We start from the raw sequence: 25,750 nt of genomic DNA, 5'->3' as shown, positions 1-25,750 counted from the left end.
TTGGAACTCTACGTTACTCCAGGGAGGTCGAAACCTGTTGCCTGAATACGAGAAACTCAGGGGTCTCAACAAATTTCACTCTTTTTTTTTTTTTTAAAGATTTTATTTATTTATTTGACAGAGATAGACAGCCAGCGAGAGAGGGAACACAAGCAGGGGGAGTGGGAGAGGAAGAAGCAGGCTCATAGCGGAGGAGCCTGATGTGGGGCTCGGTCCCAGAACGCCGGGATCATGCCCTGAACCAAAGGCAGACGCTTAACGACTGTGCCACCCAGGCGCCCCAACAAATTTCACTCTTTCAAGATGATATAGGCAGTTGTGAATTTACCATTGATTTTATAGAATTGAAATGTTGGTAATTGGTTGCAGCCTTGGCCCACAGGGATGGTTAAATTTTTAAGTGAGTGGGGTTATTTTTCTTTCTTTCTTTTTTTTTTTTTTGCATACAGCCCAAATAATGGAGAAATAAGGGGATTTGGGGGAAAATGCTATTTATTTAACTTCCCAAGTAGGTTCAAGATGGTTTGCACTATAAAATGCCAGACATGTAGAGGTATATAAATGGGAAAGAGAGGGTAACACTTATCTTCTAGTATTAGAAGTAGTATTTCTAGTATTAGAAATTAGACCTGTGGTCTAATTTTATTGGGATGTTTATTTACCTAGAACATTTTTTTCTAGGCTCAAACGAATTGCTTTTTGGTTCTGGGCATATGCTGATCTGCATAGGTATTTTTTTTTTTTTTTTCCTGCTCAGGCAGGGACTAATCTTGCATGGGTATTTTATATTAGTTGCAATTGATAAATAATTTTTGGGGCAAAGGAATAAGGCTAGCATGTATGTATGGATTTCCTGCACTATGGTGAGATGATGCTGTGTATTTCTATGAAAGAGTGGATTCGACTGTCATTTTCCATGGATTTCATAATACAGGAATGAAATATAATTTCATAATATTATGAAATTATTATTAGCCTGGCTAAATAATTCTGTTAGAGTTAGGTGTTAAATATAATTAAAAATAATTATCTTACATCACATGTGTTTATTAAGTTTTAGGACCATTTATCTTCTCCTTATTGAATGAATTAATGAGACTTATTTCTGTCCTTTCTCCCTTAGTTTTTGTATTTTTTGATCTGACTGTAGATGATCAGTCAGTTTATCCTAAGGAATTAAGAGACCAATACATCATGTCAAAAACTCTTGGAAGGTAAAATTTTCTTTTGTTATTATGGAAATTGCCATTCGTTTTTTTCTGAACATTTGTCATTGATTAGTTTCTTGTTCCTGGTTTTATAACATTCATTAACTTCATATTTGTAGGGAACTTGTTTGTCATCGGTGTGTTACTGATTTATTTGATAAATTAATTTTTAAAAAGTTCTGATACCATACAATTCATCCATATAACGTATATAATTTAATGATTTTTAATATATTCACAGAATTGTGAAACCTTTACCACAATCAATTTTAGAACATTTTTATTACCTTCCAAAAAAGTAACACTTACTGCATTTATGCCCTCTTCAGAATTTGTGACATCTTGGGAAGTGAAATGAAACTGAGCATTGAATCGGGGCAAAGTTCTTAAAACGTTTGGTTTCAGGACCCCTTACACTTTTCCTTCCTTCCTTCCTTCCTTCCTTCCTTCCTTCCTTCCTTCCTTCCTTCCTTCCTTCCCTTCTTGAAAGATTTTATTTATTTGAGAGAGAGAGAGCAAGAGAGCGAGAAAGAGCATGAGCTGGGGGAGGGGCAGAGGGAGTGGGAGAAGCAGACATCCCGCTGAGTGGGGAGCCCTGTGCAGGGCTCAGTTCCAGGACCCTGAGATCATGACCCCAGACACTTAATGACTGAGCCACCCAGGCAGTCCGGGACTCCTTACGCCCTTAAAAATTACTGAGGACACCACAGGGCTTTTGTTCACATGGCTTAAATCTATTGATATTAATTGTATTATAATCAGTTATAATACAGACATTAATAGTATTTATTAATGCATTAAAGAACTCACTTATGTTAAGATAAATAATGTTTTTGGTGAGCCTGGGTGACTCAGTTGGTTAAAGTGATTTCGGCCCAGGTCATGATCTCAGGGTCATGGGATTGAGCCCCCATGTCAGGCTCCCCACTCAGTGGGGTTGGGGTTCTTTCCCTCTCCCTCTGCCCTTCCCACTCACTCTCTCTCTCTCAAATAAATAAGAAAATCTTTAAAAAAAAGGTAAGTAATGTTTTTAGTGCACAATTATTCTTTAAATAAAGATCAATGAGAAGAGAGACATTGTTTCACGTTTTTGCAAATGTCTTTGATATCTGTTTTACTAGAAAATGACCAGATCCTGATACTTGCTACTTTGTTTGGTCTATTATATCACATGCCATACAGCCTCTGGAAAATTGTACGCTCATGAGAGAATGAGAATGAAAAGGGCAAATAATATCTTAGTATTATTTTGCACATAGTTTAGGCTTTATGGACACACCCTGAAAGCATCTTGGGGTCTCTTAGGGGTTGCCTAATCCTACTTTGAAAACCACTTCCTTAGGTTTTTAAGTTTTATTTATTTAAGTAATCCGTATACCCAATATGGGGCTGGAACTCATGACCCCAAAATAAGAGTCACGTGCCCTCCCACCTGAGCCAGCCAGGCACCCCGAGAACCACTTCCTTAAGGACACCTTTACCATATTGCATCATGGTCCTTCAGTCTCCCACCCCTCCTCCACCCGAGAGACCTTTCTTTTAACATTTTTGGAAACAGGAAAGTAGAAATTGGTAGAAGGAAATAATCACCTGTATTCCTGCCACATAGAATCAGACACGGTATACTTTTTATGATCATCTATGGGAGATATTTTAGTTGATGGATATTAAATTCAGTAACTCACTATGTTTTCATATTTGCATTGATGCTTGGAAATTTACAGCCAAATTTGTGCCCACCCTTAAGAAATATATGGGACTCTTATTTTTTCTAAGGGAAAATCCTCTAACTTTTAGCAGATGACAGAATCTTATATGAGTCAGGAAAGAAAAGAAATTTACTAACTCTTGTAACAGGGGCATGGCTGATTTCAGGTATGACTGGACCAGGTGGCCTTTAGGGCTTTATTTCACTCTTCGAGTTCTGATTATCTGTGTGGCTTTACCTGTGGCTGGATTTAGGGCTCCTACAGTGTTGCCAGGGCTCCGGCTCCCATCTATTGATTCAGCTACTATAGGTTGCCTTTAGATTTGCTTTCTCTGTGTGGCAGGAAAGATGGTTTCCAGGAGCCCCACATACATATTTTTTTTCCTTCTAGAAACCACCACACGTAGAACTTTTTCTTTCCCAACATCAGCATTTGATTCCAGGGAGAACCTTGACTGGCTCAATTTTGGTTACATGTCCACCCCACGGTACTATTAGAGATACTCCACTAGGGCTGCATCGATGCAGGGAAAATTTCTCAGACAAAAGGTGACTTAATTAGAAGGGCAATTGGAAAGTGTTTTGAGCACGTTTTAAAATATAATAGTTATACAGACCGTTATCTCACAGTATATACAAAAATTAACTCAAAGGAAAAAACTAGGGGCACCGGGGTGGCTCAGTTGGTGAAGCATCTGCCTTCGGCTCAGGTCATGATCCCGGGGTCCCAGGATCGAGACCCACGTCAGGCTCCCTGCTCAGCAGGGAGTCTGCTTCTCCCTCGGACCCTTCCCCTTCTCATTCTCTCTCTCTCACTCACTCACTCTCAAATAAATAAAATCTTAAAAAAACCCAAAACCTAAATGTAAGATAAAGCTATTAAACTGTAAGAAGGAAACAGGGATAACCCTTCATGACCTTGGATTTGGCGTTGGTTTCTTAAATATGGTACCAGAAGTATAAGCAACAAAAGGAAAAAAAAATGGATAAATTAGACTTGATCAAATTTAAAAACTTTAGTGCATCAAGATACTATCAAGGGAGTGAAACGCAACCCACAGAGAGAAAATACTTGCAAATGGTATATCTGATAAAAAAGATCTAGTATTCAGAATAAAGAACAACAAAAGAAAAACTATCCAATTTATAAATGGGCAAAGGATTTAAATAGCCTTCTTGAAAGAAGATGTACAAATGACCAGCAACCACACTGCTCATCATTAGTCATTAGGGAAATGCAAATGAAAACCACCATGAGATACTACTTTGCAGCCACTAGGATGGCCATAGTAAAGAAACGGAAGGTAACAAGTGTTTGTAAGGATGCAGAGAAATTGGAAACTCTATATACTACATGGGAACGTGAAATGATGTAGCCACTGTGGGAAATAGTTGATTGGTTTATCAAAGAGTTAAGCATAGAGGGGTGCCTGGGTGGCTCAGTCGTTAAGTGTCTGCTTTCAGCTCATGGCGTGGTCACAGGGTCCTGGGATCGAGCCCTGCATCGGGCTCCCTGCTCTGCGGGGAGCCTGCTTCTTCCTCTCTCCCACTCCCCCTGCTGTGTTCCCTCTCTCGCTGGCTGTCTCTCTCTCTGTCAAATAAATAAATAAAATCTTAAAAAAAAAAAAGCGTTAAGCATCGAATTACCTTATGACCCAGTGATTCCCCCTTGTAGGTATATAACCCCCTCCCAGTTGAAAACAGGTGTTCAAATAAAACTTATGCATGAATGTTCATTTCAGCTCTATTCACAATAGCCAAAAGGTGGAAACAATCCAAGTCTCCATCAACAAATGAATAAACAAACTGCGATATATCTGTACAATGGGATATTATTTATATATTTATTTTTTTTAGTATTTTTAAAAAGATTTTATTTGTCAGAGCACAAGCAGGGGGAAGTGGTGGACAGAGGGAGAAGCAGGCTCCCCACTGAGTAAGGGCTTGATGTGGGACTCAATCCCAGGACCCTGGGATCATGAACTGAGCCAAAGGCAGACGCTTAACCAACTGAGCCACCCAGCGCCCCACAGTGGAATATTATTTAGCTATAAAGAGAAATGAAATACTGATCCATACTACAGCATGGCTGAACCTTGAGAACATGCTAAGTGAAAGAAGCCAGACACAAGGGGCCACATGTTGTGTGATTTCATTGATAGGAGATATTCAGAAGAGGCAAATCCACTGAGACAGAGCAGATGAGTGGCTGCCAGGGGCTGGCTGCAGCATAGAATGGGGGTGGGGTTTGCATTTGGGCTGATAAAAAAGTTCTGCAACTGGACAGGGGTGATGGTTGCACGACACCGAGGATGTACGTAATGCCACTGAATTGTCCATTTTAAAATGGTTACAACGGTAAATTTTGTTACGTATCTATACAATATGCAATTATTAATTTTTTAGTTTTAAGGATTTTATTTATTTATTTAACGGAGAGAGGGAACACAAGCAGGGGGAGTGGGAGAGGAAGAAGCAGGCTCCCAGTGGAGGAGCCTGATGTGGGACTTGATCCCAGGACTCTGGGATCACGCCCTGAGCCAAAGGCAGACGGTTAACGACTGAGCCACCCAGGTGCCCCATACAATATGCAATTAAGAAAAAGTCTTGGCAAACCCATCGTCCCATTCCAAAGTCATAATAGTTACAGTCTACTTCGGGTGTGTAATGAGTGATTGATACTTGAGTAACCATTTCCTTCCCTTGACCCAAGCTTTGGAGAACAGAGCTCATCGGATTACCCGTATTTTAGGTGGTACCCTGGGTATTAGTCCTCCTCCCATTACAGTATCTCAATTAATTGCAAATCTTTAAGAGTTAGCTGCAAGCAGGTTAGTTGCCTAATACTTTTGTTTTTTTGGTATCGTGGTTTTTTTGGTCTTGTGATTTTATTTAGGGTGAAATTCATGGCATCACCTGCTGGTGTAGTTCGCTTGAATAAGAAAGACCATATCAATGAAAATAATTCATTTGTAGTTGCGATTTACTATAACTTTTGTCAGTCATTCATTTTTGTCTAGGACTTTGTTCTACTTGATGCTTCTCTGACTCTAGGATAAGTAATTTCTCTCTTTATTTGTTCTTAGCGTCTTTCTTGAGAATTTCACACTTTGGGGTGCCAGTAAGACTTAAGTCTGTATCTCTCAGCTCAAAAAGTGGAATTTGGAGCTGACTCAGTGCTGTTGGATGGTCCACATTCACTTATGCCCTTGACATTTTAACACTGGTGAGGTTTCACTGTGTTGTCTGCAAACAGGGACAATGGAAGAAGGGTTGTGTGTGGACGGTGTTTAACTTGTAATAGTTGAGGCCAGCACAGTAGTGATGGGTCTCATGGTTGAGAGCATTCTGATAATTGATCATTTTATGTTTCTCTCTGTAGCGGTGCCTGTGGTGAAGTGAAGCTAGCTTTTGAGAGGAAAACATGTAAGAAAGTAGCCATAAAAATCATCAGCAAAAGGAAGTTCACTATTGGCTCTGAGAGTGGGGCAGTAAGTACCTGTTTGTGGATGCTCAGCTGTTTTTAACACTTCTTAACGTTGCCACATAATTTGAGAGTGGTGATTTTCAGTGTCAGCAAGAATTCACTGTTCACATATGTGAATGTATATTAAACAACATTGAAAAATTTTGAGTATTGGGGCTCCTGGGTGGCTCAGTCAGTTAAGTGTCTGACTCTTGATTTCCACTCAGGTCATGGTCTCAGGGTCATGAGATCAAGCCCTGTGTTGGGTCTGCACTGCGCGTGGAGCCTGCTTAAGATTTTCTCTCTCCCTCTGCCCCTTCCCCCCTAATTTTTTTTTTTTTTGGAGTATATTCAACTAACCTAGAAATGTACTTATTAATAGCTTGGCTCCAAAAATATTTCATTGTATGTAATAATGTACTGTAAGTGTTTTCTCCCCCCCCCCCCAAGTTGTTACAAGTTTTTACAGTACATGGAAGGGAATTTGGGGGGAAAAAACCCCAGCCATATCCCCACCACTGTAACTCCACAGCTGTTTCCAGTTTTCTTTTTCCTTGTAGTCCTTGTCATACAAATTTGCATTTTTAGATGGTTGAAATCATGTTGTATATACAATTTTGTATTCTGCTTTCCACATAAGCATTAATGCATAAACTTTTCCCTAATAGATGCTTTGTGATGATTGAGCCTCTTTCGTGAACTTTATTGTAATTTATTCACCCATCGCTCTGTTTGATCATTTGGATAATTTCTGGTTCTTTGCCCTTTCCGATAACGAAACAGTGAATATCTTAGCATCTATAGATTTTTAAAAATCTTAATTAAATTATTTAATTGTATATGTAGGCATTCATTTTATCACATTTTCTCTAATACACATTTACTGCATTGGTGAAATGCTGAAATGTATTGGTCTTTCAACACATGACCCTACAAAGTAATGTAAAGTGAAGTCTCTATTCCTTTGTGGCCACTTGTTTCTGGCCATTATACTTTCACATTCCTTAAAAATGGATCCCTCACCCCCGACCCGCGCCAAGGACAATGCCATTCTCACATGGCAAGAGCAATTTCCTTTCTGTGTTCACTTTGTAGTAGCTGCTTTTCCCCCGTGATTCTGGATTTGTTTCCTGTTTTGAGGGGGAAGAAAATACCTACCGGATTGTTAATGACTTGGAGCAAAATTGTACTTCTTAATTTCATCTTTCAAATCAGATTGGACTCTTTAAGACCTCTCTATCATCAGAGTACGCCCTGACTTGGTAATGAGTTTAACAGCTTACAGGAAGAGGCAGGCTTTTAAAATTAAACATCTGGGTTTCTTAGCCGAAGTCCATTTTACATAAATATGTAATTCTATATCCTCTTCGCTTTGGAGGGTGTAGCCCGTGAGGCTGAGTAAGTTGATTCATCCTTTTGGAATTGCAGTGGAGAGCAGCTCCAGTCCTCTGGTGCTTCCTCTCGTTGGCATCTCGGTAAATATGTCAGCCTGCAGCAAATTGGAACCTGTGTCTGCTCCATTATTAGAAATTTGGCTTGACATTTTCCTTTCACAATTTAATTGAATACCTCTTTTCTGTGGTTTGTTTATGGTATCATTTTTATGAGTATAAACAATTCCTCAGCCAGAGAGACAGAGCTAACAACCAATATTACATTGTATGTTAACTAACTGAATTCCAATACAAACTTAAAGAAAAAGAGAGAGAGAGAGAGCTTACCAGGTAAGCGTGAGAACAGTGGAAGCACGCTTGTTTCTGGCTGGGAGAACTGGAGCAAATGGCTTCCTTTCTCTGAGCCTCCGTTACTCCATCTGTGAAATGGGGATAATTATGGAACCCAGTTCACTTTGGGATTATGAGACTTCTGTAAGAGGACTCTTTTAAATAAAGAGGTTGGCATAGGGGTGGTCATTTACTGAATGCTTATTGTTTGCCAAGCACTCTGCAGAGTGATTTTTAGGTGAGTGATTTAATTCTTTGACCTCTAAGCCTTGAGTTGTCTGTATGGGTAGGGCTGGGTGTGTGGAACTCAGGCAGGCAGCTTTTACTCAACTAAGTTGTATCTAAGTATTTTCTAAATATCGATTACTACTGTTATTAACAAACTTTAATGTCTTTTAATTTATCAAAGGATCCACCTCCCAATGTTGAAACAGAAATAGAAATTTTGAAAAAACTAGATCATGTAAGTATTGCTGTAAAGTATGACCCATACTTACATCCATTGCTCTCAAAATACGGGATGAATACAAACTATTTCAGTTTAATAAAGCTAGTATTAACATGGGTTCCTTAATTGTGTGTGTGTGTGCATGTGTGTGTGTGTGTGTGTGTGTGTGCACATACATGTGTGGGTACACATACATTGGTGTATGTGTTCAGGTGTAGTTTAGCTGGGAAGAGCTTTACCCTGAAATTTTGAGAGGACAATACTGTATAAAGATTTCATGATTTTTTTTTTTAAAGATTTTATTTATTTGTTTGACAGAGAGCACGAGCAGGGGGAAGGGCAGAGGGAGAGGGAGAAGCAGGCTTCCCGCTGAGCAAGGAGCCCGATGCAGGGCTTGATCCCAGGACTCTGGGATCATGACCTGAGCCGAAGGCAGCTGCTTAGCTGACTGAGCCACCCAGGCGCCCCAGATTTGGTAATAAATAACTGTGATATTTCCATTGAGTGAGTTTTTGACCAAAACACGTAAATTTCCTGAGTATTTAATCTTATAGGGATTTGATCAACTGATTATGTTTGGGAAGACAATGCTAATTTGGTAAATTTGGTTTAATTATACCTGAAGTTTCAGTACCTCTGAATACCTTTTGATGGTACTGATTTCCATTTATCTCAGTGAGTACAAATAGTTCCTGTCATTTGTGCAATGATGACCTTGTCTCACTGGAAAGTGAGTCTGTTCTTTAAGAAGTGAGAAGAGAAGTTAGAGTTGTGGGCTGATCCCATCTTCCTTTTTATTGTTTTTTCTGTTTCTTCATTATTTCATGAGCCCCCGTGAAGTCATGAGCTAAGTTGGCATTGGAATTGAAACTTGGAATTAGACCTCCAGTCTCTACAGCTAAGGATGATCTTACTCTGGCTCTTTTTTTCTTTTTTTCTTTTCTTTTTTTTTTTTTTTTGAGGGGGGTAGGGGCAGAGGGGAGAGGATAAGAGAGAATCTTAAGCAGGCTCCATGCCCAGCGAGGAGCCTGATGCTGGCATTTGATCCACAACCCTGAGATCATGACCTGAGCCAAAATCAAGAGTGGGGCACTTAACCAGCTGTGCTACCCAGACGCCTGGATCTAATTCTGGTTCTTAACCTCCAAGCAACCAAATGATTTATTCTGCCTTCTCTCACCTCCTCAAATCCCCAAACAATAAATAGGAATTAAGAACAGAGTCACCGCTGTCCACACAATAGTTCAACAGTTTCTTTTAGACCCCAGTGGGTGGGTCTGAACCCAGGAAAATCTGAGTAGCCAGCATCCTGGCTTGGTCTTCTTCTAATTCCCTTGCAACTTCCTCCTCTTCCCTGAAGTAGCCTTTTCCCCCCAAGGGATCTGGAATCTCTTGTTAAAGAGAGGAGCCCTCTAATTTTCTGGGGTGGTGTTGCTTCAAACATGGATGTGAGGTAAACACTTCAAATCCTCAGGGAATTTTTTCTGATGTCAGAAGGCCCCCAAACATAACATTTACACAAATCCACTGTCCACTGTAGTCGAGAGGAATTTAGAATCCTCAGAAAAGATCTCCTGAGGTAATTTCTTGGCAGTTTACAAGGGCATGTGGAAAGCTCTTGGAAATTAAATATGGGCTTATGAGTGCATTTCGGGGGTAATGAGTAGAGCCTGATAGCCCAGCAGAGCCTGGCATTTGGGATTGATCCAATCAGTCGTCAGACACTTACTGTGCCAGCCTGTCTCCTAAGGCCTGGGTGGTGGTGAGCACAGATGGATTTGGCTGTCCCTCCCCTCCTATGGCTTCAGCCCAGAGGGGAGACAGACCTGGGTTCCCAATCCCATCTCTCTTACCTCCTGGCTCTGAGAAGGTCATTTCACTTTTCAGAGCCTCTGTTTGCTCATCTGTGCAGTGGAGACAATAAGGATGCATACCTTACAGGTCAGTGTAGGAATTCGATGAGATGTGCTTGCCAAGCTTTCTGCGTGGAGAACATGCTTGGGGAATGACAGCAACCTGTCATTCCCTAAACTGTTCCCTGTATGATCTAAGTGGAGGGTTTGGGGTAGTAGCTTCTGGTTCACGAGAGACACCTTCAGCCGTGATGCTGTAGCCAATGAATGACCTTAGAGGAGGCAGCGCCTACAGGCTCTGACTGCTGGGCACCTTCTCATGCTCCATCAGCTCTCAGACCCATCCGTTCCCAGGTGGGCCCTGGCCCTGCCGGATGAAGCCAGGCAGAACCAAGAAGCTCTCATTTGTTCCTCTGACCTCCTGTTCCTTTTCCATGTGTGTCTTTTCTTCTGCTTCTCCTTTAATCACATGCACAGAGTCTAGAGAGTCAAATCTTGCTTAAAGGTTTACATACATTGTAACTCTGCAGCCCCCCAGTCCTCCCCCACAAACATTTTAGAACTCTTTGATCTGTTTTTTTAAACAGGTGTATCCATATTTCTGCATAATACGCATGAACTACTCTTGGTTTATCAATTTGAGATAGCCTGTTGCCTTGCTGTTACAGTGTATGAGCATTTTAGTTTTCCTTTCCTCTCTATTCCTCTTAATATAATACTACATTTCCAGTGTCTTCATGATTGTGACAATAACAAATGGTCAGGGAGAGCAAGTATATACTATGATCATAGGTAAGGAGTGGGGGAGATGGCTGTGTATGCCATAACCAAAATGGGGCTGGCAGGGGCATCTGGGTGGCCCCGTCGGTTAAGCGTCTACCTTTCAGCTCAGGTCATGATCCCAGGGTTCTGGAATTGAGCCCCACATTGGTCTCTTTGCTCTGCTGGGGACCTGTTTCTCCCTCTCCCTCTGCCCCTCCCCCTGCTTGTGCTCTCTCTCTCTCTCTCTCTCTCTCTGTTAAATAAATAAAAATCTTTAAAAACAAAACAAAACAAGATGGGGCTGGCAGAGTCTACCCTCAGTGGGTGGTGTTTCTCTTATTGCTGATGTTTGTATTAACCCGGTCATCGTATGAATGTCCCCTGTGTGCTGGCTGTTCTGCTGAATGTTGGTCCTAGAAAGATAAATAAGACTTGACTCGACCCGTGGAGTGCCTGATGGAAGGAGACCCGCGGTGGGTGTTGGTTTCCTTTTTCTGCCCTCCTGGAGCTCACAGCCTGGTGGGGAGACAGACATTGAAGATGCGGCGTGAGGCAGCACAGATGAGAACCAGTGCAGGGGATTGCGGATGCATTCCGAGGGTGACGTTTGAACTGGGGGCCTGGTGCTGGAGGCCAGGTGTGCCCAGAGGGCTGGATCACCAGGCAGGAGGGTGGCGAGCCAAGCGTGACATTGGGAAAGAACACAGGGACTCTAGGGCGGGAGGGGTGTTTTGTGGTCTGGAGAGGAGGATGCACGCTAGTGTTAGGCTCTTCAGGTCCCTTAGGTGTCCTTCAGTTCCTGTGCTCTGGGGCAGTGAGGAGGAATGCTGGGGAGAGACTGGCCTTCCTTCCGTGGTGCAGTCCTTGTGTGTGAAACATGAACCGCCCCTCGCCAGCTTGGTGGGATGGAGGGTTTCTTGCACGTTCTCACTAAGGAGCCAGCTCAGTGTTCTGCCTTTTCTGCAGTATGAACCTCAGTGTCTTGAGGCAAGGGACCAAATGCCCGAGTTCTGCTCCCGTGGTTTTCCTCTTGGGAGCTTCTCACGACTTTTCCTCTTTTCCCTCTTAGCCTTGTATCATCAAGATTAAAGACTTTTTTGATGCCGAAGATTATTACATAGTTTTGGAATTGTAAGTAATAAACTTTTCTATTTGTTTCTATTTAATTGCCTATAAACCACCGGAGAATCTAAGGCTGGCGTGCATTTTTCTCATCCGGGGGGCCCTCATCATATGTATGTGGTGGTGGGGCTCACAAAGTGTGCATGTGGGGTTTGTGTTGATTCTAAAATTCTCCAGTGTTTCCAAAGGCACGTGGCTTAGAGGTTCCAGGCCTTGGGTCTGAGGCCTGAGTTTGAATCCCACTCTGCAGGTGACTGCTGGTGAGTTTACTTGATGTCTCTGAGTCTTACTTTGCTAGTGTTGAGGGGGTCGTAATAATGACCCATGTGCAGAGTCATAAAGATTAAATACAATGAGGGGTGGACAGTGCCCAGCAGAGCCCCCTGTACACATAGGTGCGCAAACACAGGTGGATATTAATTACTCTGAAGCACCTGCCTGGGTGGATCTCTCTGCTTGGGATCGCGGTACTGAGTGCCGTGGTGACACCTGATTATCTTTTTGTTGCGGGTTTACTTGCTGGTTCATGTCCGTAATCACGAAGTCCTGCCTTCTGTGTGGGACCAAAACAATTTCCGGTCTCGTCCCTGGAAGAAGCCTGTCTTGCTGCTCATTCCTGTATACATATGCAGTGTTTCTGGGAGCGGCTGTTGTGACAGACCGGCGAGGCTTTGCTCCTGAGGGGCACACAGTGGTACGCAGGTTGACCACTTAAGATTTTATAGTAAACAGCCTCGATCATCGCACTAGGAAAGACTGGACGACTCTTGCTGTGTTTAAGGGAATATCTGTTGCTGTCGGACTGGACCTACTTAAAACAGTTCAGTAATAATACAGTAACAGCCACTGAGACTAACGAAGTCCTTGCTGTGAGCCAGTTCCTGCTCTAACCTCTCCACATGGATTGACTCCTTCGTAATGGTCATCCAGGTTACTTACAAGTTACTGATGGGTTACTGTGTTTAGCCCCACTTTACAGAAGACTAAAGTTCAGAGGGCTTGAATAACCCTGCCGAGCACCCACATTGTGCCGGCTGCCTTACCTATATTATCTCTTTTTACAACAGCCATCAAGGTGTGTGTGGGGGGGGATGATCCCTGTTTTTTAAGAGGCAGACACAAGCTCAGAGAGGTGACATAACTTGCCCAAAGTCCCACAGTGGGAAGTGAGGGAACAGGGGTTCAGACCCCAGTTGTCTGATTGCGGACTCCTGCTTGCTGCTATAGGCCAGCCACAGGATCCCCTGGGGTGTGTGGTAAAAACGCAAACTCGTGGGCTCCGCCTCCAGTCCACTGAGTCAGATTCTTAAAAGCTCCCAAGTGTGTCCGGTGCCCACTGCCTGCTGCTTCCAACTTTCCCTGTTCCTTCGTTTCCAGCGAGGACCTCTTCGCCGTGGAGAGGAGACTTACTACCTCACTGCTTTTACAAGTGGGAGTCCTCGGGAGTGGGTACAAAAAGGCAGCTCTTTGCTTGTCTGAAAGAGCGTGTGTGTGTGTGTGTGTGTGTGTGTGTGTGTGTGTGTGTGTGTGTGATTGTCTTCCATCGTCTTCCATCCAAGTGTGTCTCCCGCCAGGAACGAGCCGCCTGCTTTGCCCGTGTGTTTCAGGATGGAAGGAGGAGAGCTTTTCGACAGGGTGGTGGGGAATAAGCGCCTCAAAGAAGCTACGTGTAAACTCTATTTTTACCAGATGCTCCTGGCTGTACAGGTAAGAGAAGCCCTCGGTTCTTTTGACGCCCTCCTTGTAGCTGAATTACTCCCTAAGTTAGGCGGGAAGCAAGGGATGGTGCATAAAACCCGGAGGGCAGAGAGTCTGTCTGTGCTTGTGCTGTTCTGTTCTTGGCAAGAACATCCCACCCCTTTGACTCAGACCAGAGAGCTCTTGCCGGGAAGCTTAGTGACAGTAAGAAGGGGAGTTACAGAAATAAACACAGGGCCTCACGTGTCTTCTCTTTAACGTGGAGGTATATCTGGAGGGGCACTGAGCTCTGCTTGGGCCTGAACCTTTTAGAAACCCCCCTTACCTGCTGGGAGCTTGGGGGCGGGCAGGTGGGAGAGTAAGGCTGGCAAGGTGGGGTGGTTGTGACAGACGGTCGCTCCCCCAGCGCACAGTACCAGGCGGCCCCGTACGTGCAGCGTCCTGTGAAGGGCAGCGGCAGGTGGGCGGGCATGCACGCCGCCCTCCCTGTTCGGTGAAAACGTTGGGTGGAGGAGCAGCCTGTGGCACGCTGCCCACCTAGAGGAACGTCACCTTTTCAAACCAAACTTAGCTGCGGCGATTCCCCACCATGATTTCTTCCCCTGAAGGCCCACTCCACGCGGGAAACTGAGTGATTGGAAGCGGCTTTCCTGTTGAGGGAGATTCTCCTGGGGCTGGTTCACCTGGGTTTGCCCTCCGGGGGGGGCTTTGTTGGGTCTTTCTCCTGTTGACAGTGTTTTGGAGGGATTTTTGCTCCAGACCCAGAGGGGCATCCAGATAAATTGAAGTCCGCTTTCCCTAACCATAACTCTCTTAATGATTTATTCTCTCCCTTCTGTCACACCGAGAATATTAAGATGAATTGAGTGCAGGTCGGTGGATGTGGGAATTTTTTTCGTAAGGAATGACTTTGTGTATAGAAATGATGAGTCCAGAGACATCAACATTCTATTTCAGACATAGAGATTGTGAAGATGAACTCAGTCTTCGACTTGAGGAATATGCGAACTCTGGGTACTTAAACAGATAATTTACAGTTATGTACTTTATAGAGAGGCCCTTAAAAAATATTCTCAGGAAAAGAATAACCAAATACATTATTTTGATGGAACTTCTGTGGTTTACTTTAATAAGATCTCAAAATACTTTTATCACCCATTTACATTTTTAAAAAATTTTTTGAGAGAGAGAGAAAGGGAGAGAGAGAGCGTGAGCATGAATAGTTGGTGGGGGGGTGTCAGAGGGAGAAGCAGATTCTCCGCTGAACAAGGAACCCGATGCGGGACTCAATCCTGGGACCCTGGGATCATGACTTCAGCAGAAGACAGACACTTAACTGACTGAGCCACCCAGGCACCCACCCATTTACATTTTTACTATTGAAATTGACACTTCATATTTCTGGCAATGTGAAGGGATGTTTATTATTCTGAAGAGTGAAATAAATGGTCTACTGTCATAAGTGGCATTTTAATCTTTTTCTTTCAAGATTTTTTGTTAAGTAATCACACCAACGTGGGGCTTGCACTCACAACCCTGAGATCAAGAGTCGAATGCTTTACTGACTGAGCCAGTCAGGCACCCCTAAAGATTTTCTCGAAAACAAATTTGTGGGGCACCTGGGTGGCTCAGTTGGTTAAGCATCTGCCTTTGGCTCAGGTCATGATCCCGGGGTCCTGGGATTGAGCCTGGCATGGGGCTCCCTGCCCAGGAGGGAGTCTGCTCCCTCTCCCTTTTCCCCTCCCCCTGCTTGTGCTCTCTCTCACTCGCTCATTCTCTCTCGAATAAATAAAATCTTAGAAAGAAAACAACTTTGTAAACGTTAAGCCCATTACCCAGTAGTTTCTTATAATTTGGGGGAATGTGGTTGTGAGTAACCTGGCTTATGTTTCACCCAGCTGTAAGGGGTGTGTGTGTCTGTGTATGTGTCTGTCTGTCTTTACTCACCTACCTACTCCATAAATCCAAGGGTCATGCCTCCCTTTCTGTGTAGTACCTTCATGAAAATGGTATTATACATCGGGACTTAAAGCCAGAGAATGTTCTACTCTCATCTCAAAAAGAGGACTGTCTTATAAAGGTAAGAAATTTATGTTCTGTATGTGGCCACACCAGTAGATTTCTGTTCATAAACTTAAAAAATTCATCAAGTAAAAAGTGGGGGCATAAAAAGGTGGAGAATTTGACCTTTCCACTATTAGCAGTTATTTTAGCAATCAGGCAGTATTGCTCCGATCGAGATTCTAATGAGCATTTATTGAGCTCCACTATATACAAGCCACTTTTGTGCAGAGAGGAAGGACGGGGTCTAGATGGATGAGAGAATCTCATCCCCTGTCTTCCCCTGCTTTCTAAGGCAGTGTGCTTCCCAAGCCTGGCTTCACTATAAAATCTCCTATTGATTTAAAAAAAAAAAAATCGTGACACCCAGACTTCATCTCAGAGTTTGCTGAAGGTGGCACCCAGGATTAGTACTTTTCCCAAGCTCCTCAAGTATTCCAGTGTTGAGATTGGTTGAGAAACTAGGGTCTAAGAAAAACCATAGATAACTAATCAGGACCCTAGAGTCTGGGTTAGATAAGGGTTATAAACCTTTTGTAAGGTTACCACAGATAAGTTGGAGAAGAAACCTTGAGCTTCCTTGGCTTGGAAATTTTAATTTAAGCAAAATGAAATTTAACTTGCAGTGTTAAAGTTATAGATTGCAGATTAACGGCAGGCATGAACCATTTAGGATAGGAACTGATGTAGCCTGCATGCCTTTTAGGACTGGCAGACTATGTCAATCTTTTTATTTTATGGCACCATTAAAAGTGATTCCCTTTTGTCCTTGATTTTAGATTACTGATTTTGGGCAGTCTAAGATTTTGGGGGAGACCTCTCTTATGAGAACCTTATGTGGTACTCCCACCTACCTGGCTCCTGAGGTTCTTAATTCCTTTGGGACTGCTGGATATAACCGAGCTGTGGATTGCTGGAGTTTAGGAGTTATTCTTTTTATTTGGTAAGAAAAGTTTCTTTGCTTCAGAATCTGGTTGGAGATAATTAGGTGAAATCAGGAACGTGTCCAGGTAGAGAGCTTGTGTTTAAATTGGGTGACTTTTTTTGACCATTGATTTAAAGAAAAATCTAATCTGTATGTCTGAATGCCACTGAGAATATAATTTGATTTCTTTTCCTGTCTCTGTCTTCAAATATTCAGCCTTAGTGGGTATCCACCTTTCTCTGAGCATAAGACTCAGGTGTCTTTGAAGGATCAGATCACCAGTGGAAAATTCAATTTCATTCCTGAAGTCTGGACAGAGGTCTCAGAAAAGGGTATGGATATGGAAGGGTTAAGAATTTGTGGTTTGCTCAAATGTGTGTGTGCTGTGGTGGAAATTTCTTCTCCCATTCTGTTACGTTTCTTCTTTTCTGTTTTGCACCTTTTGAGGGGCAAAGGAAGTTAAGAACATAGGCTCTGGAACCAGGCTGACCGAGGCTCATATTTTGGGTCTGCTACCCCTAGCTCTGTGACCTTAGGCAAGTTACTTAACCTCTCTGAGTTACTGTTTCCTTTATATGTATACATATATATGGGGATACAGTAGACCCTTACCTTAAAGGGTTTTTGTGAAGGTTAAGTGTAACCTAAGCAAGTGCCTGGTACCTAGTAAGTGTCCAAAATAGTAAGTAACTTTTCAGTTACAAAGTCTCTTTTGAGTGAGCTAAAGTAATTTCTTTGTGTTTCAGAATAAAAAGTATAACTTTGGGGACGCCTGGGTGGCACAGCGGTTAAGCATCCGCCTTTGGCTCAGGGCGTGATCCCGGCATTCTGGGATCGAGCCCCACATCAGGCTCCTCCGCTATGAGCCTGCTTCTTCCTCTCCTACTCCCCCTGCTTGTGTTCCCTCTTTCGCTGGCTGTCTCTATCTCTGTCGAATAAATAAATAAAATCTTTAAAAGAAAAAAAAAAGATTCGCTCTCTCCCTCTTCTTAAAAAAAAAAAGTATAACTTTGTACTTCTCGACAGGTAAAGTAGAAAAGGAAAACTAAATGTCAGGTTACGTAACATAGACGATTCTGTTAAATCGTAGAATGTCGCAGGAATAATACTGTTGCAATATAAAAGCCAGTGTCCGCTTGTTGCTTGCTGTCAAGCTTTGTTTCTGCCAAGCCTGCAGTTCCAAGGAGCCTGTTGCTGGCCGAGACACTCTCACTGTCAGTCCAGGGGTCTCGGGAGACTGGCTGAGCACCCTGAGCATCTTAGAGAACTAGGTAGAAGTTCAGATTTAATTAGTTTGAACTTGAGTCCAGCAATGAGGGGGGAACAGGGAGCGTCGAAGAGGTGGTGATGTGTGAACAAGGAGAGGTGGGGGGCGTTGTGGTCCTTCCTGGTGTTCCTTGAGAGCTCTGAATACAGAGAGTGAGAAGGACTGGGGAGAGGGGGGGCCCTGCCCTCCACACCTGCTGACTTGCAATGACCTCAGCCCCTCTCCCTTTCTGGATGTTGGCCTATGATTCTGGTGTACTTTAATTTTGCTGATTTAATGTATCTACCCTTTCCACTATGATTTGATATTTGATTATCTTATTGCTTTAGCTCTGGACCTTGTCAAGAAGTTGTTGATAGTGGATCCAAAGGTGCGTTTTACGACAGAAGAAGCTTTAAGACACCCGTGGCTTCAGGTGGGTATTGGGACAGTGCCTCCTGGCATAAATTACAGGCAGCTCTCAGCTGTGCCTGAGGGGGATGGAGGAAGAAGTTGGAAACATGTTCGCTTTGTTCGAGACTGTTTAATGCACCTGCTTTAGAGTGAGCTTTAGGTGTGTTGGGTCTGTTTCTGTGTGTATATGGGTCATGAGTGCAGGTGTGTCTTTAGGGACAACTTTTTCAACCTGAGACTCCTGGGATGCCAGGACAGCTCACTCTGTGGCCTGTCCTAGTCCCACTTGGGTTCCCCGAGTCTGCAGTTCTGCTGGGGTACTTTGAGAGGTGGTTCTAGCTCGGAACCTGCACCCCCACCTGTGCCAGGCTCTTCCCTCAAACAGGTGGGATGGGCTGCATCCCAGTGCCTTCAGCCTTAAGTCAGGGGAACAGGGGAAGGAGGAGGAGGAGGGCAGCTTCTCTGGGGGAGAATCTGGCTATTAAGCCTAAGTGATTGGGCATACAGGGTCCCACTTATTCTTGGTGAGTAAACATGCCATTAGTGCAGACTGTCACCTACACCTTTCAAGTCTGTATTACCTATACAGGGGTTGTGGCTGTTGTTGGATTACACCCTGACCTCATTTTAGCTGCCAGACTTGGAAGTCCTTTGTGGTTTTGCTGGACTGATCTTTGGTTTTGAATTAGCTACAGCATGGGGCAGGTTTTCTGATGGATGTCAGGCCTTCTGTTAAGTGCAGTTCCACTCAGCACAACCATCCCCTTTTTGTTAATTTCCATGTGGTCGGCTTCCTGTGGGGATGGGGAACTTGACCAGCCAGCTTGAGCTAGAGGCTCAAGTACTCTGGGGGTTACTGGTCCAGAAACTCCTTTGGGCCATCTAGTCTCAGTACTGTGCTTCTGGGACCCTGGGAAGACTGCCCCTATTGTTTCTCTCTCCCAACCCTCCATACCTAACAGTTTTGCTCAGGTCAGCTCAGGTTGAGAACGACAAATCCCTAAAAGAAAAAAAAGAAGTAGATACATTTGTTTGGGCTATTGCCCTGGAAACAGCAGTCTCCCCCCAGAAGAAATCTGTCAGATGATTTAGCACTTAATAGACCACACAGATTTGAAACAGCAGGACCCTGGAGAAAAGGAATTTGGAAACAAGGGTGCCTTTGCATGTGGGGATTTAATTTTGATGAAAAAAGAAAAACATGCCTCTTGGCTCTTTTTATGTGCCCTAATAGGGAAACTCTTGGGGCCACATGTGGAGGTGGAGGAGCCGAGCTAGTCTTGGAGCTTGCCAGTTAGGCCAGGGAACAGGGTTTGTAGCTGCCTGCAATTTATGAACGTGCGTAACCCATTTTTCTTGTTCTGTTTGTCTCAAAAGAAAACCGTTACTAACAACTGAGGAAAAGGTGAAGTTCAGCCCTGCCACGGGGGTCTCACTGGAATACTCTTTGTCCACATTTTGTTTTTGCTGCAAAAGGTGGAACGAGCCCACAGTGAGGACAAGAATGCAGACGCTGCCCGTGTTAATCATCTACTAGTGATAGCTTAGGTTGTATTTTGGGAAATTGCAGTGTTTTTGAAGAAGCCAAATGGTTTTGTGGGTCTGGCTCTGGACTGAGTGTTTGGAATGTGAGTTCCAGTCTCTCTTGCTCTTAACAGAGCTCAGTTTGGGGAATACTCTTTATATCATCCTATGACACCCTGTAACATCCACTCTTTGGCCTCATACTCACTTTCCGAAATAGAGAACTCCTTCCTGCTTGCCTTTGGGGCATTTTACAATTAAAAATTTTTTTTTTTTTTAAGATTTCATTTATTTATTTGACAGACAGCGAGAAAGGGAACACAAGCAGGGGGAGTATGAGAGGGAGAAGCAGGCTTCCCGCCGAGCAGGGAGCCCGATGTGGGGCTAGGTCCCAGGACCCTGGGATCATGACCTGAGCCGAAGGCAGACGCTTAACGACTGAGCCACCCAGGGGCCCCTACAATTTAAATTTTTGAATGGATTGTAGACATCTCCAAGGAAGGTGTTTGCAGATACACATTGCTACCTGTGGTGTATAATGAGCTCCTTTTCCATATTGTTGCTAATTGATGACTTGTTTAGTTTTTTAATTTATTATTTTTTTTAAAGGAATTTACTTACTTGAGAGAGACAGCGAACATGCACAGTGGGGGGAGGAGCAGCTGATGAGGGACAAGCAGACTCCATGCTGAGCATGGAACCTGATGCGGGGCTCGATCTCACAACCCTGAGATCATGACCTGAGCCGAAATCATGGGTCACACGCTTTCCCTGATGACTTGTTTTAAATATAGGCCAAATAGGCTTGTGGGCGGTTCTGTCCGGCTGTATCGAAGAGCTGCCCTACGGCGTTGCTGTGTGCTTTCGTTTCTTTGTGTGTTCATTCTTTCAGAGGACAGTTAATGAGCTCATGTGTCAACACTTAGGTACTGGGGATGCAAAGAAGAGTAAGATTAAGTCCTTGCCTCGGGGAACTGACAGTCTGGGTGGGGGGCCAACCCCTACCGTAGTAACAACGGGGCAGTGGGATACACGCGGCAGTAGGGGTAGGTATAGAGTGTAGGGGGATCCGCAGAATGAGATAGGGTGGTGGTTCTTGGGCCTCAGGTACTCTCGGGTTCACACAATATGAAGAGCTTCTAAAGGCTGAGTGGCCTGGGGATGGCATGGGTTGTATTAGTTTGCTAGGGCTGCTAAAACAAGACCATAAAAGCCACGGGGTGGCTTGAACAACAGAAATTTATTTCCTCACAGTCCTGGAGGCTAGCTGTCCCGATTTCAAGGTGTTGGCACATTTGGTTTCTCCTGAGGCCTCTGTCCTTGCCTTGCAGATGGCTGCCTTCTCTCTGTCCCCACATGGTCTCTTCTCTGTGCTCACATGCCTGGTGTCTCTTTCTCAAGAGGACAGTCAGTCATAATTGGATTGGAACCCCACCCTAATAGCCTCATTTTAACTTATTTGCCTCGTTAAAGGCCCTGTCTCCACATAGCCCTGGGGGTTACTATTTCAACAGTTGAATTTAGGGAGGGGAGGTGGACACAGTTTAGTCACAGTGGGGGACCGCATTTTCATTGTTGATTGAGCCCCTCTGTATGGAGGCCCCTGTGCCTTTTACAGTGCCTAGCACCTAAGGCCACTCAGGAAGTGTGTGTTTGTTCTCTGAGCGAATGAGAAAGGTGGGTGAGGGGAATGGGCAGGAAGGCCTGGCGGGGGCATTCCCCTTGGAGGCTGTGAGCAGGAATAGGAGGAAAGGGGAGGGAATTTTGAGAGTGGCATGGTGTAGGAAGTGAGATCCTAAGGGAGATTGTGGAGAAGAATCCAGATGAACATGGTGCTCTCAGAATGGGCAGTGGGGTGCTGCACTGAGTGGCGCAGTAAACAATGGGATGGAAGCAGGTGGTCAACTTCTAGGTAAAGAACAGGTGAGTTAATCTTCGAGCACTGCAATTTATCTATTCGCATCAAACTGCTGAATGTTGGAGGCCTTCACTCCTGTGTCCTCTGCCCCCACCTAACATGGTGCTTTTGGCTTAGCAGGAGGAATGGGAGGGGATTGGGTAGGAAGGTACATGGGGCTTTGGAATTAGGCAGCTGTGGGTCTGTCTTGTGAGTGGCTGAGTGGGGCTTCCGGCTGGTCCCATCCTAGTCCTGGATATTTTACCTTTCTGAAGATGGGAGAGTTGCAACAGGTTACTTTTCAGGATTCCCAGATGCAAATCCTTGAACCCTGCAGAAGTAACATTCATGGAGATGGGAGTTACCCTCATAGACATCTGGGCAGGAGTTCTCTGTGTACACATGCACCCTCCCCTCCCCCTTCTCTCTCTGGCAGCACAAAACACCTGTAATGCTGTGTCTGTTCATCTGTCTTCCTTTCTCATTAGCTCTGGGATATCGTGGGCTTCAAGTCCTTCTGATGACTTGTGTAGTACTTGCTGGGAGAATTTTCTGGGGTGCTGGGTTGCTTTGTTAGGGTGGCCCCAGTAAATGGTCTTATTGTTGGCAGGGGGAGGGGGCACCTTCTGGAAAGATTTGGGGAGCTTTACGAAGTCTGCCCTCAGGGGACTGAGCCAGTCCCAGCCTCTGGCTTCCTGATTGCCCTTTCTCAGGATCTGGGATGCTTGTTCTGAAAGTCTTTTGAGTGCTAATGTCTGTGGTTCTCTCTGACCCACTGAGAGCCCTGAGACATGTGGGTTTGATTTAGCCAGTGTCAGCTGAGCATTGACTGCTGATTAGACTCCTCTGGGAAGGCAGAGGTGAGGAGTGTGTGGCCCATTACCTCCTGGAGCTTCAGCAATAGCATGCCTTTTGGTGGACAGACTGGGTGTCCTTACCCACTTTCCTCTTTCCAGGCGCAACCTAGCCCTGTCTTTTGAGGAGCTTTCTTTTCTTCAGACACAGTCCACTTAGGATTTTTTTTTTTTTTTTCATTTCTTCACAGGATGAAGACATGAAGAGAAAATTTCAGAATTTACTTTTTGAAGAAACAAAGTCAACGGCTCTACCCCAACTCCCAGCCCAGGTATTCCAGATGATGGTTGTTAAATGTAGGCTCAGTTTTAAAGCGCTCATGAGCAGGGGTGGTGAGCTTGAAAGGTCTCCTTAGTAGCAATTGCTTAATATTTTTTTGGGATAATGTAGTAGATACTTTGTTTCAGCTCAAATCTGCTTTAGCGCCCTTGGAAGATTTAATAAGGAAGAGTATGTTTAATGCATTAAAGAAGCAGAGCCAGGGATTGTCATTCAAGAGTCCTCCTGCAAGGCAAATTGGAAGACTCCATTAGAAGTTCAACTTTAAACTTGTTGGAAATTTAAAATCTGGGCGAGTGGTTGATGATTTATTGATTATAATTTTATTCCTCCAAGGCTCTTTGTTAGCATTAGTTAATACCTGTTCATTCCTATCCTGCCTTTTTTTGGTGAATAATACTCCCCTTTCCACTGTCCCCTCGAAATTTTATGAATGGGAAAACACAGACACAAGGGATGGTCTTCCCATAAAAAAAAAGCAAGATTTGGGGCTCCCAGCAAGAGGTAGTACAGTCCCTTTAAACTTGATAATTTAGGAGGAGGGGACAGAGAGGGGCGAGGGTGGTTATGCTGCTTACTTTCAGTATACATCAAGTGGTCGGAAGCCACAAGGGAGAGAAATGTCTGTTCACTAACATGTCTGAGTCTGGGCAGGCGTGGTGGGGATTCAGATGTCAAGGGGGATGGCTCCTAATTCTTGGTACTGGAAGTTTCACACGAAATGCTCCAAATCTACTGGAAGCATAGTGGGGCACTTTGATCATCTTAAAGCCAATGGTTTTCTTTGAACATTTCTCCCTGTTTACTTCCAGCCTTCCACGAGTCGAAAGCGGCGTCTTGAAGGGGAAGCAGAGGATGCTGACACCACAAAGCGCCTGGCTGTGTGTGCTGCTGTGTCGTGAATGCTGGTTGAACATGAAAGAAACCAGCTTTCTTGAACCTTGCTGCCATTTTCTTTAAATCATTTTTTTTTTTTTTGTAGTTTATTTTAATTATGGGGATGGTTACTTTCTCATGATCATCAATATACAATTCCAGACTTAGGGGAGCCTGGGCTTTGTGCTTTTGCTTGATGATGAGCTCTTCAGTTGCACACCTTTTTTGTGTATTTGCAGTTTTGTGCTTTTTGTCTGGCGCTCTGCGTTGGCTGGAACCAGGGTGGGTAGCCCTGGTGTCAGCCTGGGCAAGCTGCATACAGATTCGAAAGGCACTTTAGAAAGTTGCAGGGAAAGGGGCACAGCAAGGTTGGGGTGAAGTTTGGAGAGACTGGCTGGTCGCCAAAGTCTTCACGAGACGGGAGGTACCTTGGTATCGTATACCACGGGCCAGCTTTAAATTCTCATCCTCACCCACATAAACCATGGAACCAAACAAGTTGTCAAATTCGAAATTTTCCTGATTTTAGGATACATGGCACATTGCCTCTTTTATTTGTAACACCCAATAGAGTCCTATCACTAAGCACTTAAATACTTTTGCAGCAAATATTCACGATAAAAGGGTTAGAGAGGACTGTGCCTCTTGTCAGTTCAGGTCACTTCTTTTCTGTCAAAGGAGTTGTGGATGACTCTCACGTTTCAAAGCTGTTTGGGTTTTGGAAATGCAGATGAGGCATGCGAGCCTTCCATGGTGAGCCAACAACAACCAAGGAGGCGCTGTCTTTTAAAGCCCTTCCCTTGGCTGGTCTTGTCTAGTCCTCACAGTGATGCTATGGGATAAGTCCTTTGACTGCCCTATGTTGTAGGTGAGGAACCCAAGATGAAGGAGTAAGGTGACTTGTCCAGTGTCACCCAGCAGGTGGCAGAGGTGGGACCCAGCCCAGGTCTTTCTGACTCTAATATTCCTCATCTTTTCAGGCTTATATACAGTCAGACTCAGGAATGCTGACTCATACTGACAAAACTCACAAGAGACTGATATCTAAATCCTGAATGCCAGTGTGTTCAATTATTATGAGAGGGTTCAGCCCCATGATCTGTGTAAGTTGGGACACCTTGGTGGCAAGGAACAGAAGCTCATTCAGGTTACTTCATGATAAAGGGGATTTGTTTCAAGGTTATAGATGTTGGCCTGGGATCCATCAGGAGCCCAGGCAGTTGTAATGCTTGGTTCCTCTTGTCTTTCTGACCCACTGATTCTGCTTCTCTTCTATCTTTGGCTGGTTGACAGTAGGCCACATTGTAGCTCACTGGTTGTGCCATGAGTTGAATGCCTTGGTTCTGATGCCACTGATGAGCCAGCCAGGGCCTCGGGTACACAGCTGTTGCCGTGGGCAGTTGGGTGGTTGGCAATTTCCATTAGAAGGGGTGTGCAAGCATTCTGAGGCTTGGCTGGCCTGGTGTATGTGGGTGGGTGGGGCCTTGGGGGGCTAGATGGGGATTTAAGTGGTTTGCATATTTAAAAGAATGAGGTGGAGATTGCCAAGTTAGTTGGGTTTTTAGCGTATTTGAATATTTAATGTGAAGGCTGTGGTTTCTTAGGGCATTTTTCCCCTGTTGGGGCAGAGCCAGCCAGCCCTTCTCTGTTTCCAGAGCACTTTATATTTGCTCACTCTGATTAT

At 44.2% G+C, this 25,750-nt stretch overlaps 1 protein-coding gene across 8 annotated transcripts in view; it reads left to right on the top strand.

The window, feature by feature from the left end:
• The window catches only part of CHEK2 (checkpoint kinase 2), a 46,462-nt gene extending 22,172 nt beyond the window's left edge, over window positions 1-24,290 (top strand). For 6 of the 8 annotated variants that reach the window (XM_087857186.1, XM_045791237.2, XM_045791236.2 and 3 more), the window contains 11 exons: window positions 1,124-1,214; window positions 6,299-6,407; window positions 8,516-8,569; window positions 12,239-12,300; window positions 13,866-13,998; window positions 15,983-16,069; window positions 16,830-16,993; window positions 17,192-17,307; window positions 18,572-18,657; window positions 23,102-23,182; window positions 24,003-24,290. In XM_087857186.1, the coding sequence (XP_087713312.1) occupies window positions 1,124-1,214; window positions 6,299-6,407; window positions 8,516-8,569; window positions 12,239-12,300; window positions 13,866-13,998; window positions 15,983-16,069; window positions 16,830-16,993; window positions 17,192-17,307; window positions 18,572-18,657; window positions 23,102-23,182; window positions 24,003-24,092 (1,073 nt within the window). In that variant the 3' untranslated portion in view covers window positions 24,093-24,290. The remainder of the gene's footprint in view (window positions 1-1,123; window positions 1,215-6,298; window positions 6,408-8,515; window positions 8,570-12,238; window positions 12,301-13,865; window positions 13,999-15,982; window positions 16,070-16,829; window positions 16,994-17,191; window positions 17,308-18,571; window positions 18,658-23,101; window positions 23,183-24,002) is intronic. The other 2 variants (XM_087857187.1, XM_087857188.1) reach the window with 1 other exon arrangement.
• The last annotated feature ends 1,460 nt before the right edge of the window (window positions 24,291-25,750 follow it).

The sequence above is a fragment of the Ursus americanus genome, chromosome 30 (genome assembly GCF_024610735.1).
Source record: "Ursus americanus isolate L20-20 chromosome 30, mUrsAme1.1.p, whole genome shotgun sequence".
Lineage (NCBI taxonomy): Eukaryota > Metazoa > Chordata > Mammalia > Carnivora > Ursidae > Ursus > Ursus americanus.
This window is presented reverse-complemented; position numbering and strand designations above follow the sequence as displayed.